The sequence below is a fragment of the Colletotrichum aenigma genome, assembly GCF_013390185.1.
Source record: "Colletotrichum aenigma strain Cg56 chromosome Unknown KSG_Cg56_contig09, whole genome shotgun sequence".
Taxonomy (NCBI): Eukaryota; Fungi; Ascomycota; class Sordariomycetes; order Glomerellales; family Glomerellaceae; genus Colletotrichum; species Colletotrichum aenigma.
The window spans coordinates 1,190,007-1,205,272 of record NW_023500915.1 but is presented as its reverse complement, the minus strand read 5'-3'; the positions used below and the strand labels follow the sequence as shown (position 1 = coordinate 1,205,272).

The window sequence follows — 15,266 nt, the reverse complement described above, 5'->3', positions numbered from 1 at the left end:
ATGCTTATGCTTTAACTTCAGCATCTGCAACCTGTTCCCACCATGACATCTTTGCGGCTAAGCTCTTGACCAGAGGAACGAGGTTTTTCCCAATACTTGTGCCATCAGCGTGATGCGCGCGCCAGATATTTGGCCAGCTGCGTGAGAATGAAGAGAACGCGAGAAACGACATACTTTGAGCGATTCAGCAATTTGGGGATATCATGTCCGAGGTAGCCAGAAGCTTAGCAAGAATCTTACCACGCCGGAAGCGAGAACGTACTTCGGCGCATTGTATTTTGTCAGAGATTTCACTACTTTTCCGCCGTCTCACAACATCAACAACCACCTAGTACTTTGACGACAAGCCACAAGGGCCTATGGATTGGAGCATGAGTTGTGACGGATGGCTTCTTTGGCCTTCCGACTTGGATAAGGCCCAGTGTAATGATTGCGGATCCCAGCCGCCGAAATAACGTCAAACCGAAAGAATCATGCTCGCATGATATTTTGCGGTGAGCCTGGTAGTGGATGCCGTTATACTGTTGCCTGGTAGTATCCACTGTTCCAAACTTTACGATGATAGGAACATCGGTCTCAGCTTCATTAGGGAAAGCAACATACAAGAGCATAAAATTGTCAATATGAATGATATTCTATGGAAGCTTTTGCTCAGGTACTCGATCCGCGATATGTCTTAACCGCAAGAAAACCGCAAGAAAACATATTATGCATAAAGTCTGTAGACGTTGTAGATGTAACCGCACATGCGGTACGCGCTGATTAGGCAGAAGCCGAGAACCGAAGTCCCAAAGCCCTGCAGGGCTGCTCCGCTTCCGGCCCAGGCCGAAGTGGCATGCTGGCCGGAGGTCTTGGACTAAATGGATAGCAGCCCGTCCATTCCAATTCGTTACGATATACCCATTCAACACTTAATACAAATTAGTAGCCACTGATTGGACACATTCGCAAACTTAGAGTTGTGATGTCCTACAGGGCTACCATGCTCGCCGGCTGACGTGAGGGACTGGAGTGGGTCGGCCCGCTCAACTTGATCCTTCAAGCGGACGAATACGAACAGTTCAGTCAACAACGTACATAGTCCGAGCTGTGAAGACGGATATTGTGGATAGAATCCAGCGTGTTTAATGGAGTTTTCTTCACCAAAGTCCCTTCTGAATGTTGTCTGAACTAACAGAATCGGGAATCTCGTATGTGCTCACTTGAATGGGAAGTAGTTAAATATGCACTCGTGTCGCTCATCAGGTTGTAGTCCCTCTCTATTCCACAGAACACACTCCAAAAACTCTTCAAATATCATCAAACCGCCTTTATTATTAATACATCCAACATCCAAAATGGTCAAGTTCACCGCCTCTGTTGTCGCCCTGGCCATGGCTGCCGCCGTTACGGCCGCACCGGCCCCGTCCTCTGAGACGACCTTTTCTTTCGCCTCATGGGTCGAGGACATTATCGCCAACCCCGACACGGCTCTCAGCCCCGAGCAGGCCGTTGCGGCGGCGAACTCTGCCGCCCTCGTCTCCTCTGCTGGCCGGCTCACCAAGAGAGCCGAGTGCGTAGCCAGCTACAAGGATGCTCCGGTACGAACATCAGACTACGACCCAGTCGGCCTTTGGAAGCCCATGCTAACAAGTATCTCTCTCTGTGTGTAGTCCGCAGATGCCGCGGCTTGTCTCGACGATCTCGCTCGTAAGGGGGCCGCAGGCACCAACTGCGTCGTTGCGCAGTCACAAATCCAGATGTGCCGAATCGGAGGCGCTCAGCTCATTAGCACTAGAGGCAACACCGGCACATATACTGTGAACTGGTAAGTAAAACACCCGGTCAGGGGCATTTCATGATGCCATGGACCGTTTTCCATCCAGGACAGGTGCTGACTGATGTATAGCAACGAAATTGCCCGTACCGGAGGCCTCATCTTCGACTCATGCTACCGCGCCGACAACACCGTGAAGGGCAAGGAGTACGTTGCCGCTGACAGAAACATCCAGGTCAATATCCTGGGAATCTAAGTGACTGCATCGGTGCTGGTCTCAAACAACGAGATGCAGCCTTGCCAAGGAGTAGACTCGAAAGACTTGACTCAGTGTCACGAGGGTATCTGAAACGGAGTGATGATGAAGGAGAGTGAAATTCAGTTCATGAAGTTTGGGAAAATCAACCAGAAGTTGTTACATGTATATACTACAGTGTGAGAAGCTAGAATCGGCTTCTAGTACATACATCAATCAGGAAGGTCGTTGCAAGACCTCGCGGGTAATTACTCCTTGCTGTACATCTATTTTGTTGACACCAACCGCCGCTCATGTTCACGATGATCCCCACAGCTTAAGCTCCTGAGGCGCGCCTAGGAATGCCAGTTTCTTTTCAGAAGCTCTGAGCTGTAACATCAGATACAGAGCTTAGAGCAACAAGGGAATTTAGAAGATAACAGTTTGAGCATCAATTTCGTGTAATAAAATTGAAGATGAATGTAGAAGTAGTCGTAGAGAGATACTGGAATAGTACTTAAGTACCTACCATCTTAGATTGTGGACAGCGCATGGGCGAAGCGGACATTTAAAAAGGTTCGCGGATGGCTCCGTCGGAGTATTGTAACGTAGATAGAAGTTATCCGTGATCGGTTTCAATTTTACTTTTGCCTTTGCTTTTGCTTTTGCGTTTGCGTTATTGTCCAAATTAACCTGGGTTTCTCCGTGTTTGCGATGCTCTCGGATTTGAATCTTTCTTCCCTTCTAAGTTTCCATCTTCGCAGTTTGCCGCCTGGAGGCGCACCTTGTTTACTGCCGCATGACTCTCGGATTTGTTTCTACAACTAGCCGTGCTTTCGCATGTCTGACGGCTTGCCCAAGCTGTGCAACCCTAGCCAGTTGACGCATTTTCTACCGATGGGAAAGCAGTGAAACAAGTTCTCCAATAAACCAAAGAAGTTTGATTGAGGCATGCAATCAGTAATGCTTTTGTCAACGCCAGACTCGGTTTCGGGTCCGTGGCGAGCTTACGGAGTTCGTTGGCGACAACGCGTTGACACAATGTATGCTGTTATTCTCGCTCAAATGCCATTGAATGTGTACAGTCGTCTCGCTTTTGGCGACACATTTGGATGCAGCTGCGATTGCTTACAGAAAGAAACACCGATTATTTGTGACAAAACCCAAACTGCGGTTAATACTCTGAACAAGAAGGTCATCTCGTACTGGTGCTTCTATTCGAAGTCACGTTCATGGAGTTCCGGAATTTATGGCAAGATCCCGTCTTCAAGCAGCGGTGTGCATAGCAGCGACAGGTACGAGTCGGTCGGAGAATGCGGGCCAACGGCGACCCGAGATAACCGATGGCAAAGGACAGGGCAAAAAGGCTCACACTGATTCATGTCTGAGGCACTTTCATCTATTTCACTTTCTGGAGGAAATTCGACACCGCGAATCAGGTGGATGAAATATCACATCAATTGCCGGTTATGGAAAACATGAAGAGGCGGCAAGTGGGTCTAATTTATGTGGATTGCGGCTGTTAACAAGCTTTGAAGACATAAGAACCACTGTCGTGGCCATCGTCACTAGGCAGTTTTCTTGACTTTCAAAGCTCGACCAACATTTCAGATAGCCTAAACAGCCATGAAGGTCTGTCAACTCGCGGTTTTGCTGTCCTTCGTAAGTATCAACCCGAAAAGCCTTGGTCATTCATGACGGTCTAACATGGGAGTTTTAGAGCACTTACTTGGGCGGAGTATCCGCTGCGTATTGCAACAACAGCCCATCTCTTATTTGGCAATGTTTGAGATCTGACAACACCAACTCCGGGTACACCGCATCATGCTGTCCCGGAGGTAGTTACCAACAAGACGGCGCTGTGAGTACCCCATGCACAGACAGAATTAGGCTCTTACAGGGTGTTTAGTGCTGCACTGAAAATTGGCAAGCTTTCAAGTCTTGCTGCACTGCGCATCCTGGTTACTGGGCTGCGAACGGCTAAGAGCAATGGACTATTAGTCTCTGGATGTCCTCTGCAGCACATCTGACAGAAAACCTTTGCGTGGTCAAATGACAAAAGGTGTTGAGATGAAAGTCTAGGGCCGGGTGCCAAATGCGAAGATATCCGGTGAGCGGCGGACGAGAGAGCACTCAGAACGGGTCTCTGCGGACGAAGACCGTGTGTTTCTCGGTATCCGGTACCCGCGCGCCTCGAACCTTTGATCATCAACCCCTAAATTATTACTTAGTAAACGGGTGTTTGCGTGCAAATTGAAATCAGCTCGGTCTTACAACGTTATGTCTTCTCCATTACTAATGCCGTGAACTTTGCATCAAGCTTAAATGAATTAGGAGCCACAATGACCACTCCGCAGCTTGCTTGGCAGCGGCGACGAACACGATTTCGGTTTTGACGAAAGATTCTTGTCAAAATAAGGAAACATTTCGCCGAGTTCCTTCAGAGAGATGGAGTCGTGACGGGGAATCATTTGCAACTAGGCTGTAGCAACTGCGAAAACCCCCCTTTCACAGATCTCTCATCATTTTCCTGGGTTGAGTAAATCAGAGTGATACCTCCATCATTTTTTTCATCATTCAAGTACTCTTCTGCTTATCTGTAGACTTCTGATCAGCCCAAGATGCGACCTTCGTCCCAAGTATACTGTATTCCTTCTGAGCCTTGTCGCTTTTGCAGGAGCATCTCCCGCGTCTCACAATCTCAACACCACCCTCTTTAAGAACGTTACTTTTACCCTCTACAAAGGAGAGGCAGCGTCATGTGTCACTGGAGAGGTAAAAATTCCGATAGGTTTAGAGGCCGAGAAATGGCTTTTCGAAAAAACCACAGACTCCTTGTCAGTCACCGACTTCGTTCTCAACGTCACCACGACCGACCCAACCGCATTTTGGATTTCTCTGAGGGAACTACCTTGATCCAGAAGACGTATGGAATTTGAGTCAAATACTGCGTTCCCTCGTCTGGCCTTCCAACCAGTGTCGACAGAGCTGTGCAGATCCTCACTCATGGTGGTATGCTTGATCACTTATTGGGACTTCGCCCCTAGATACAGCTACGTAGATGTGGCTGCCTGGGCTGGCATGGTCACTCTAAGCTATGACCGTCTTGGAACAGGCCTCTCGGAGCACCCTGACCCTCTTCTTGAAGTGCAAACTTCTGCTTCCGTGGAGGTGCTGCATCAACTGGTTGCCATGCTTCGCTCTGGCTGTTCGGTCCCTAATGCAGCAAGGTGATCGGGATCGGCCATTCAATCGGGAGCAAGGCAACTGAAGCGGTGATCTCAAAGTACCCTGGCGACTTTGACGCCATCATACACACTTGCTACGCATACGAGAATGCGGCTGGGGCTGGCAGTGTTGTTGCAATTAGACTTGGATCGCCGAAGGATGTTGACCATCTGAAACATCTACCTGATGGCTATCTTGTGCCCAATTCTGCAGAAGATGTTCACATTTGCTTCTTCAAGTATCCCAATTTCGACCCCCAAACTAAGTTGGCTTCGTAAATACGGACAGACACCAAGACGGGCTGACTCCAACAGTTCTCTCACAAACGGTCAGGCAAATGCAGACTGAGTCAATGGGCGAAATGCTCGTCCCGCCCAGGAGCTCTTTCTGGGGCAACCTGACTGTCACGAACACATATCGCTCACCAGTCCTGGTGATTCTCGGCGAGCACGACTACGTCATGTGCGGGCAGTCTCGCGTCACGTCGCAGAATCTGGCCGCCCAAACCCTGGACACCGCGTATATTAGCGCTAATCGGAACCTGAGCGAGGCGTAAATCTCGCCAGGTGCTGGTCATAATTGCCACACTCACTTAAATGCGCCTGCAGTTTCGGCTAGAATGGTTAATTGGGTTAAGAACTTGGGCTGGAATACTTGATTCTGCTGGTCGGACCAGATAACGGGAATTGGTTGGTGTGGCTTTGTAGAGCTTTGCTCCATCGTGATCATTGCCGAGAAACGTGACTTCCAATGAGACGTATCTTCTTCATAGCAATATCAAGCCCTCAAATCTAGTTCGTGCATGTTTGTGATTTATGGATATAGGATGGTCTGTTACGAGATTCCTTTTGAACCAGGGTTGTGCTCTTGACGATAGGCTGATAGTTCAAGAGCACATGCTGACTGTAAAACTTTTACACGCAGGATTTCCGCCAAGCCTCACAATATCAATGCATCGTTGAACGTTTTAACCTTAGAATTGCATTCGCTGTGGAGCAGAGCGTCCGTCAGTGGATTTTCATCATTATTGTGTCAGCAGGCTGCATGACTGCACGTGTGAAGCTAATAAATCCGTAAATCCGAGGTCGTAGAACGCATGTAGTGAAGTATCACTGATATGTAAGCGAGAGAATCATGACCTGAGTCTTTGCCTAAGCGGAGTCAGATCCGACGGCAGTGTTCAGTAATTAGACCGTGCGATCCGCGGTCTCTGCCAAGCTGACATTTCATCCGCCGCATTTCGGCCGAATTACAGTAGTTGTCCGGCTGCCAAGCAGTCAGAATAGAGGGGCATTTCAAAGCTGTGTCTTCTCTGTGTACCTCGCTACTTCGCTTTAAGACTTTCGGATCACGGGTCGCTTTTATGGTATTGAATCGCATCAAGTCAAAAACATTAGCCCCTATGGAACTTGCACATCTTAGAAGATCACTAAATGGTGAGATCTGAATCGTAAACGGGCGGTTAGTACGTATATACAAATCTGAAAAGTTCCGTTCTTTCCTAATCTTCTGGAATTGCTTCTAGCGTACTCAAAGAGGGCGTTCCAGGACAATCTTCTCGAAACCGACTTTTCCTGCAGCAGATCTCTCCATCGCTCCAATCCCCGCTTGAGCCCCTTTGACGATTGTAAGGCGAGGGATGCGCAAGCAATTTCTATGATGTAGTATAAGCCAGTCTATCGCCACTCTTACTCGGTGCGGAAACTCGGGGCTCTGAGCTCCTCCCATGAAATTCTTGTCTCCGTGATGTCTCCAGCACATGGTGTGCTTGTAGGCTGGGTCTTCCGAGACAGGCAGTACGGAAATCAGCTTTAGATATTCGGTTCTTGATCCTTTTGCGACACAGCAACGTTTGGCGAGGAAAGGAGAGCTCTCTCTGAAAGGTGGACGTTCCGCTGGAGGCAATAGGGGATCGGCTCCAGCGACGACAGCGTCGAATACAACAGAAAGATCACCTGAATCAGTACTCTCGGCTGCTGATTGAATGTCGCGTACAACTTCGGGGTTGCTGTAGTCAAAGCATTGGGCTGCTCCGAGTCCCATAAGCCCGTCGTGATTGCGTGGCGATGCCGTCACAAAGATCGAGCCAAATCCCATTGCCTTGGCAATCTGAATCGATGCCATCCCAAATCCGCTGGCACCTCCCCAGATGAGAATCGAACGGTCGGTCGGATCGCTTCCCTGGATCCCAGCCGCCGGAAACCCAAACTCGAGACGATTGAGCAGACCATCGAAAACAGTTTGGCCCACGAGGACTGTCGCTGCAGCTTCTGGCAGTCCCATTCCCTGTGGCAACTTGAACAAAGCCTGAGGTTCAGCGATTGTGAAGTCTTGGTGCGCTCCGAGATGCGGCGGCTGTTGATGTTGTGGTCTGTTCATGCCGAAGACGACATCGCCAACTTGAAAAGGGGATTCGGGCCCAGGTTTGGCGACAATGCCAGAGAACTCGTAGCCAGCGATAAATGAGTGGAGCCCCATGAGGAAATGCTTCTTGTCGGCTGGATTGATGCCAGAGTATTTAATGTGCACTAGTGTATCAGCACCTGTTGGCTCATAGGTATCGAGATCTGGCGCTGTGATAATCTGCCATCCTCTCCGAGCCAGATCGAACTTCCCACAGAGGCAGCCATCTTGAGGTTGAGAGCTAACGAAAGAGACGTAAGTTTGACGGAATTTGGTATCGGAATTCAAAGCACGTAAGGTATCAGCTGGTAATCGCCTAGCGTTTTATTGCCCGGAAAAGCCCACACGAGTTGCGGTGCCAGGCCTTTACAAGCAGAAGACTTGGAAACGTTGTGAGTAGGAGTGCTCATAGTTAAGTCGGTGTTGAAGTCCATCCGAGTCGAAGACGTCCAGATCGATAGTATCCACTGAGATGCGATGCTCGCATGGCATGTGACATGTCGTTTCTCGGGGCTGCTAACGTCCCACGGTGTCAATAGAGCCTAGTCGTTCACATCACAAATCAATGTCGTAGGTGGGCTGTAGCAGACGCGTGACATGATTCTATTGCTATTGACACTGTTGCCTACCAGCCGGCCGTTCTCACTCATTTTCGGTTTGGAAGCATGGGTAGTCAAGCACCGGAAATGTGTACAGTCTCAACCGTTATGCACATCTGCGCATTGTCCTGAGGGCATTTTTAGTTGTGATGAGAAGTATGTAGTATGCCGATTTCTTGTTAGTTGTGCAGATTTCGATTGCAAGTGACAGCTTCCATCTTACACGGTACAGCGCCCTATTTCGATACACGCTGGAACATGCACGGCATCGTTTGTTACTGCTCTCGTCATAGTTCAGACGATTCGCGATCGCGTCGTCACATGCATTTTTCAACTCTGTCCAGAATAACAGATGGAAGTTGGAGGGTGCTCGCTGGAAAGTAGCTTTTCTGTTGTTCACGTCAGTAGAACATGCCGTTTGAACTTCCAAGGACAGAGACATTGTAAAATTTAAGGACTGGTGCTAATAAGATAAATCTGGGGTTTCACTTTCACTTTCGCTTTTCAGAGACAGAGAACCACTGCAGGAATTCACCAAATTTGAATCGACATCACGGAATGTCGCCCCACTTCACGCAGCGTTCTCCCTGAACGACCAGGAGCAAAGTCTTCATTTGCCAAGCTTCCAAGACCATGACTCGCCCATGACAATCGAAGATTTTATCCAAGCCTTCGACAAGATTCTTGCCGATGAGTCAACTTCAATTCTGTATCCGAGTGAATCATCATTGACATCAATCAACTCCTTAGGGCGTGCAGAGTAGACTTTGAAGCCGGCAGGATAAGCCAATCATTACTAAAGGATAACGACCAATACGAAGGTTCACGGCCGAGCGCGGGCCAGCAAACGGTCTCCCATTCACATCAAAGCCGAAACCCAATTCCATTTGTGGTCACAAAGCCCGTCTTAGCGTCGGACATTGGAGATAAAAGTAGTCCGAGACCGGGGGGCGCCGAACGCGAGAAACCGCGGTTCGGCCTAACTGGCACGCCCGGCACCTCCGGACAAACGCCGTACTGTCTCATATCCCGCGCCGCCGCTCTCTGCTCCTGCCGTGCGTGACCGGCCCTTCTTTGTTCTCCATAGCATTTGGTCTTGAGCGCTTGGCTGTATGGTTCGGTATTCTGTCTTCCGCTCCCCGGCCGAAATACGATGCAGTCCACGTCGGAAGCCCAACGGTCGGCGTCAAAGGCCTTGTCGCTTTCTTGTACGGCATGCAGGACCCGAAAGGTTTGTTGCTGGAACTCTTGTGGATTTATGTCTCTGCGCTGATTATGCTGTATCGCGGTCTTCCGTGGCGTAAGATGCTGACTATGTCACCGTCGTAGGTCAAGTGCGACCACAGAAGACCGGTATGCTCGGGATGCGGAAAATATGGCGGCGAGTGTGTTTGGCCGGAGAGGAAGAAGAGTATCCGGCGAGGTGAAAAGAAGTATGTACATCCACTGACCTGGTTATTGGAGTTTTGTGAGAATTTTGAGGTTCAAGATCACTGACGTCATCATGTAGGCTCTACGAGAACATCGTCACTAGGCTTGCGCAGATGGAGCGTCTGGTAGAGGAGTTACAAGAACCGAAAGAGCCTAAGGAACCCAAGGAACCTAGGGCGCCCAAGAAGAAAGCAAATGTTGCTAAGAAAGGTCCACAAGTCTTGACACCTGAAGAGTCCTCATCCAACACGAACCCGCCTCAGCCGGCCCTCACCGCGTCGACAATTTCAACTCAAGTCTCGCCAGCTTCGTATCCACCATCACCGGCTTCGAGCTCACCAAGAACTGCAAAGCCCTACTACGCAGGAGCATCCGAGGGTACTGTCGGGACTGCCGGTATGTTTTCGCTCTTGACATCGTAAGAGGCCATGAGGCTCACTGCCGCATTGCTTAGGATCGTGCTCGTTGTTCTCAGCCGAGGGCATCGCCAAGATCGACACCTTGGTTGGCGATACTCGTTACTCAGATGCAGTGCGTAATCTTCTGCAACAAGTAAGGAGCTTCGCTCCGAAAAGAAGCCTCGACTTTTCTACTTCCCCGAGGGATTACCCATTCCCCCCAAATGACATTGTCATATTCTGCGTCAACGGTAATGTTTCTTCCACTTGCGCAACGTGGCCCACATAACTAACCAATGTCTCCTAGAGTACATGCGGACACTCAACAACGGCATAAGACTCCTACAGGAGTCTAAAGTTCGCGCAGCGGTGAATGCTTACATGTACGGCCAACCCTGTGATGAGCCGGGATGGGAGCTGGCCTTGAACGTCATCATCATGCACGAATTGCGGAGGCGCGACTGGAATAACAACAACCCCGAGCACAAGCATTATCTCAACAACGCTCTCGCTCTAATTCCGAATGCCATTCTACAGACGCCGAATCCCATGACTATTGGGTCTCTTCTCTCCCTAGTAATATACACCTCTTTGAATATCTTATGCTACACTCATACTGACCCGAGACAGGTCTACTATTTCATATTCTCAGCCGAAAATCACATCGCTGTCTCAATACTTGCCCTTGCAACTCAGTTCATTCTCCTCGCTGGGTACCATAACCCAGACCACCCAAACAAAGTGCTAAGCCATCCTGCGGATGTCTTGCATCGTCGCCGCCTATTCTGGCAAGCCTATGTCCTCGATCATGATCTCATGCTTCGCATCGGCAAGCCGCCTCTCATCAGCGATGACTTCCTCCTGGAACTTCCTGAGGAGTTTCCAGCCGACGGATACGGAGTGTACTACTATCCCGGCGATGTTACGCTCAGCTACTTCCACCAGCAGGTTCGCCTGTCCCAAATCCAAGGGCACATCTACTCAAAGCTCTACTCCCAGGGCGAGGAGATAATGTCGGCTGCTGCATTAGAGTCTACAATTGCACAGCTAGATGCAGAATTGCAGGACTGGTGGACAGGGGTTCCGGAATTGATCCGCCCTAAGCCGCAGATGGACTTACTGGATGCTGATTACACCAAGTTGATGAGTCTTACCGTGTTGAACTTCATGTATTTTCAACTGGTTGTCGCTATTCACTCTGCAGCTTTTCGGTTGCCGCTTCTCGACGAGGATGACGATGGTCTGCGACCGAGTGTTGCTTTGTGCGTAAACGCCGCGAGGGCAGCCATCGCATTGTTGAAGCACCAGCAATTGCAGCATCCATTCACTATGTGAGTAAACAATTGTCTTCCTTGAGATTATGTACTAATTTGGTTAGTTATCTGTTGTACCAGGTGGCCTGGAGCGTCGACATCCTGTTTGTAAACATCATCGAAAACAAAACCTCGACAACAGCCCTGCAAGACCTGGAGCTCATTAAAATGGTTATCAACTTCTTTGAGAGCTATGACCCGAATTACCAGACGGTGGCTTCGTACCATATCATCAAGGTTTTGTACGAAGTCGCCTCGTCTGTGGTTTTGGGGTGCCCGCCAGGACCCTGCAGCCAGATTACGGCGACAACGACGATCCCCTGCCCGCAAATACTCGCTACGGATGCCACAAGTAGTCTCGGAATCCATTCGACGTCCTCGCCTCGCGTACCTCCCGGCCTCGAATTTGGTGGCGATTGGGGGAATATCTCACTTGGCGGGCATGATTGGTTTTCTGCGGGGTTTTTGCAGATGGCTGATTGGGGTCTTCCAATCAGTTCGCAGTCTATGCCAGGACTCAATGAGGATACCAGTCCCTTGAACGGAAACCAAGGCTGAGTTTGTCGAATTGCTCTTGGCTTTGTTATTGTTTGACTTTAGGTTTTCTTGTGTCTTGAGACTTGAATAATGAGGCGTTTGTCTCTATGACATGTACGCTCTGGGGAGTTGAATCGATTGAGGTCTCTTATTTGAGGAAAGGGAATCATGTACGAATAAAAGGATGCATTGGTTGAAAGGCTACTATCGCCCCTCTCAAAATCCAATCAACACGCTGATATGAAATAATTTTAAGCTACTTCCGCGGGATCCGCGGTGATTGCGGGTATCCCAAGTCCGTTACATTTGCTTAAACTCTGTTTTGTACTAGGTCCATGGCCAAGACATTAACCACTGCCGCTGCTGTCGTCTCATCAGGACATGACCATCTACGACTAGGGTGGCATCCTTTCTGGATACTTTTGATGTCGTGCTCTGGAACCGAGACCGAGATGCAGCGGTCTCAAGTATTTGAGGCTGATAGCTTCGTCTTCCAACGAGGCACTCGCGAAACATCTTACCTTTTCTTCGCTCCTACGTACATCGTTCAGCCAGTCACAATCTTCCTCAAGGATTGAAATTCAAGAATCGTCGGAGCCGAAAAAGTGGTATACATTAGTGATGAGGGTGGTGGGACCTGAGACAACTGATAGTGTGTGCACATATTCGAGCTCCGGGCCATCCGGTGCTGGATTCGTGGCGAGCGCGTACACCCGAGGGACACCGCAAGTGCCTCCGATGAAAGAAGACTTCGAAAAAGAAACACCAAAAACGAATGACACAATTCAAGCTCGTGTCAAAGATGTTAAGCTTATGGCAAGCAGGGGCATCGAGACGATGTATCGCATTGATCTTGAGCTGCCCAAAGGATCAACGTACGAAATGGGCGATATTCTGAAGATAATCCCACCAAACATTCAACAGGTTGGTGACGGTTTTCCCCAATGCATGACGAACGTACGCAATAGCATGGCTATTTCTGGGGGCACCGTCCTATTTTCAGAGGCCGATATGTGTCAACCTACGACCCTCGAGGTAATGATATTCCTCCAAACGATTCTACACCTAAAGAGAAGCTGACAGTTAGCAGCAACTCGAGGGTTTGATTCAATCTTGTACCGACGATCATGATAGAGCGACATTCCAGGCGGCCAGAAAGAGCTTCGGCGGAGCGCCGAACCATCTAATACCGTCCGTCTTACAGCTCTTCGAAGGATATCCCAGTATCATGATTCAAGCACATCAACTAAGTGCCATACTGCCGGAACTGTCACCTCGATCGTATTTCATTTCATCATCGCCACTCGAATCACCATCCTCATGCTCGCTGATCTGCTCCATGGCCATCCGCAAGACCCGTGGTCTGAGTAATGAGGACGGCGACACCTCGATTAGCATGGCGTCACATTATCTTTCTCAACTAAGCACGGGCGACCCTGTGGCCTGCAGCGTAGAAGCATTCAATACGCGCTTTCGACCACCCACAGAATTGAGCACACCGCTCATCATGATTTGCGATGGGGTCGGTATCGCCCCTTTCGTTGGATTTGTAATGCATCGAGCTGAGCAGCTACGCCGACGCCCAGCTTTGTGGGACATCATTGCACCAGCTTTGCTATTCGTTGGCTGTCAAGGTTTGGATGAGTCGATTTATGTCTCAGAACTTGGTAGCAGTGGGGTCGTCGATCTGCGGTACGCATTGTCTCATGGAGCTGGAAACGACTTCACAGGCGATGTACAGGATAGGGTCTGGGCCGACCGCCGGGACGTCATGAAGCTATGGAACATGGGAGCGAAGGTTTTTATTTGTGGAAGTCGGTCTACTTGCATTGGAACAACAGATGTTCTGAGAAAGTTGGTCATGGAAGGTATGGCGCGAAGTGAGACAAGGACGGATAAAAAGTTCCGAGCATGTTCTGATGACTTCAAGGCGAGGTGTGTCTTTGAGATCATATGATGATATGGAGGGAAGACGCGGTGATATCTTCATTGAATTTCAAATACCTTCTCCTTTATTTATTTCGTCGTGTCAAGACAACTTGACTCCCTCAAAATGGCCTTGGTGCACTATTTCTACGATGTACCCCGACTAGCGCCTTCGACGTCATCATTATTCAGCTACTGACGATTCCTTCCTTGCATTATCTTTTGAATCTTCAAATTGATTTCATACACTTTTTCTCACCAGCCGCGCAAAACCACACAATAGTCTAGCTCTGACAGTCGTCGATACGAGGTTGCTGTTTATCTCCCAAGAAGGACATCTGGTACTCACTAACGAAGGATCAGTTCAACATGGGCAACACGATTTCGATGTTTTTCCCTCCGTCTCCCACCTTCGTGGAGACCGATGTACCGAATCAAGCACGACGAGTTTTCATCGTCACAGGAGGCTATTCTGGGGTTGGCTATGAGCTAAGCCGCATGATTTGGCAACGCGGCGGTACTGTCTACATCGCAGGCCGAGATGAAGTCAAGGCGCGCGAAGCCATTTCTGCCATTGAGAAAGATACGACGACAGATTCAATCGTGGGCGGCTTGCGATTCTTGAAAGTGGCTCTCGATGATTTTGTTAGTATCAAGGCTGCAGCCGAGAAGTTCTTGGCGGAAGAGGAACGCCTCGATGGGCTTTTCAACAACGCTGGGGTCTCCAATCCTCCCGCCGGCTGGGTATCAGCGCAAGGTCATGAAATGCAGCTCGCAACCAACTGCCTCGGGCCCTACTTTCTCACGAAGCTTCTAAGTCCGCTCCTCATCTCAACGGCCAGAGCCGCTGAAACAAATGGGTCGGTCCGTGTCTTATTCACCACTTCAATCGCCACGCAACTCGGCGCACCAGATGGCGGGATAGATGTGAACAAACTTCTCGCGCCGACAAATGACCAGCAGGTCAACTATGCCCTCTCAAAGACAGGCAACTGGCTTCTAGCAGACCATTTTGCCAAAGAGCTGGGTCCTCGTGGTGTTGTCAGTTTGGTCCTGAACCCGGGAAACCTGAAGACCCCACTTCTTCGTCACTTCCACTGGGGTGTCGGGGCTTTGGTCTCGCCCCTGCTGTATCATCCTCGATTCGGAGCTTACACAAACCTCTGGGCTGGTTTTTCGCCAGACGTTACGCTTGAGGATGGGGGACGTTGGGTTGAGCCATGGGGTCGCTTCCACCCAAACCCTCGCGCAGACATCATCAATGCGATGAAAACCAAGGAGGAAGGGGGGACAGGGCAGGAAGCCGCGCTGATCAAATTTTGCGAGAGGGCCATATCTGACTATTCTTGAGACGTATCACTTGCGCAAATCTTGGACATCTGGGTTGTTACTTGTATGTGTTTATTGACAGGACGACCATGATACGGTGTTGGAATTGTT

General features: G+C 49.6%; 3 protein-coding genes across 3 annotated transcripts; 2 read left to right on the top strand and 1 right to left on the bottom strand.

Moving 5' to 3' along the window:
• Positions 1–1,337: 1,337 nt before the first annotated feature.
• CGCA056_v013029 (uncharacterized protein) lies at positions 1,338–2,012 on the top strand (the record flags this gene model as incomplete). The annotated part of the gene is made up of 3 exons (XM_037328273.1): positions 1,338–1,580; positions 1,653–1,807; positions 1,889–2,012. The coding sequence occupies 3 exons, from the start codon at positions 1,338–1,340 to the stop codon at positions 2,010–2,012; spliced, it is 522 nt and encodes a 173-aa protein (XP_037172660.1).
• A 4,737-nt stretch (positions 2,013–6,749) lies between these two features.
• On the bottom strand, positions 6,750–7,849 carry fsdC-0 (Trans-enoyl reductase fsdC; the record flags this gene model as incomplete). The annotated part of the gene is made up of 2 exons (XM_037328272.1): positions 6,750–7,747; positions 7,831–7,849. 2 exons carry the CDS (start codon positions 7,847–7,849, stop codon positions 6,750–6,752), a joined length of 1,017 nt encoding a protein of 338 aa, XP_037172661.1.
• Positions 7,850–9,535: 1,686 nt separating this feature from the next.
• On the top strand, positions 9,536–15,176 carry CGCA056_v013027 (putative oxidoreductase; the record flags this gene model as incomplete). Its single annotated transcript, XM_037328271.1, has 9 exons — positions 9,536–9,546; positions 9,732–10,048; positions 10,107–10,301; positions 10,358–10,626; positions 10,681–11,381; positions 11,429–11,605; positions 12,725–12,935; positions 12,991–13,698; positions 14,190–15,176. The coding sequence occupies 9 exons, from the start codon at positions 9,536–9,538 to the stop codon at positions 15,174–15,176; spliced, it is 3,576 nt and encodes a 1,191-aa protein (XP_037172663.1).
• Between the last annotated feature and the right edge of the window lie 90 nt (positions 15,177–15,266).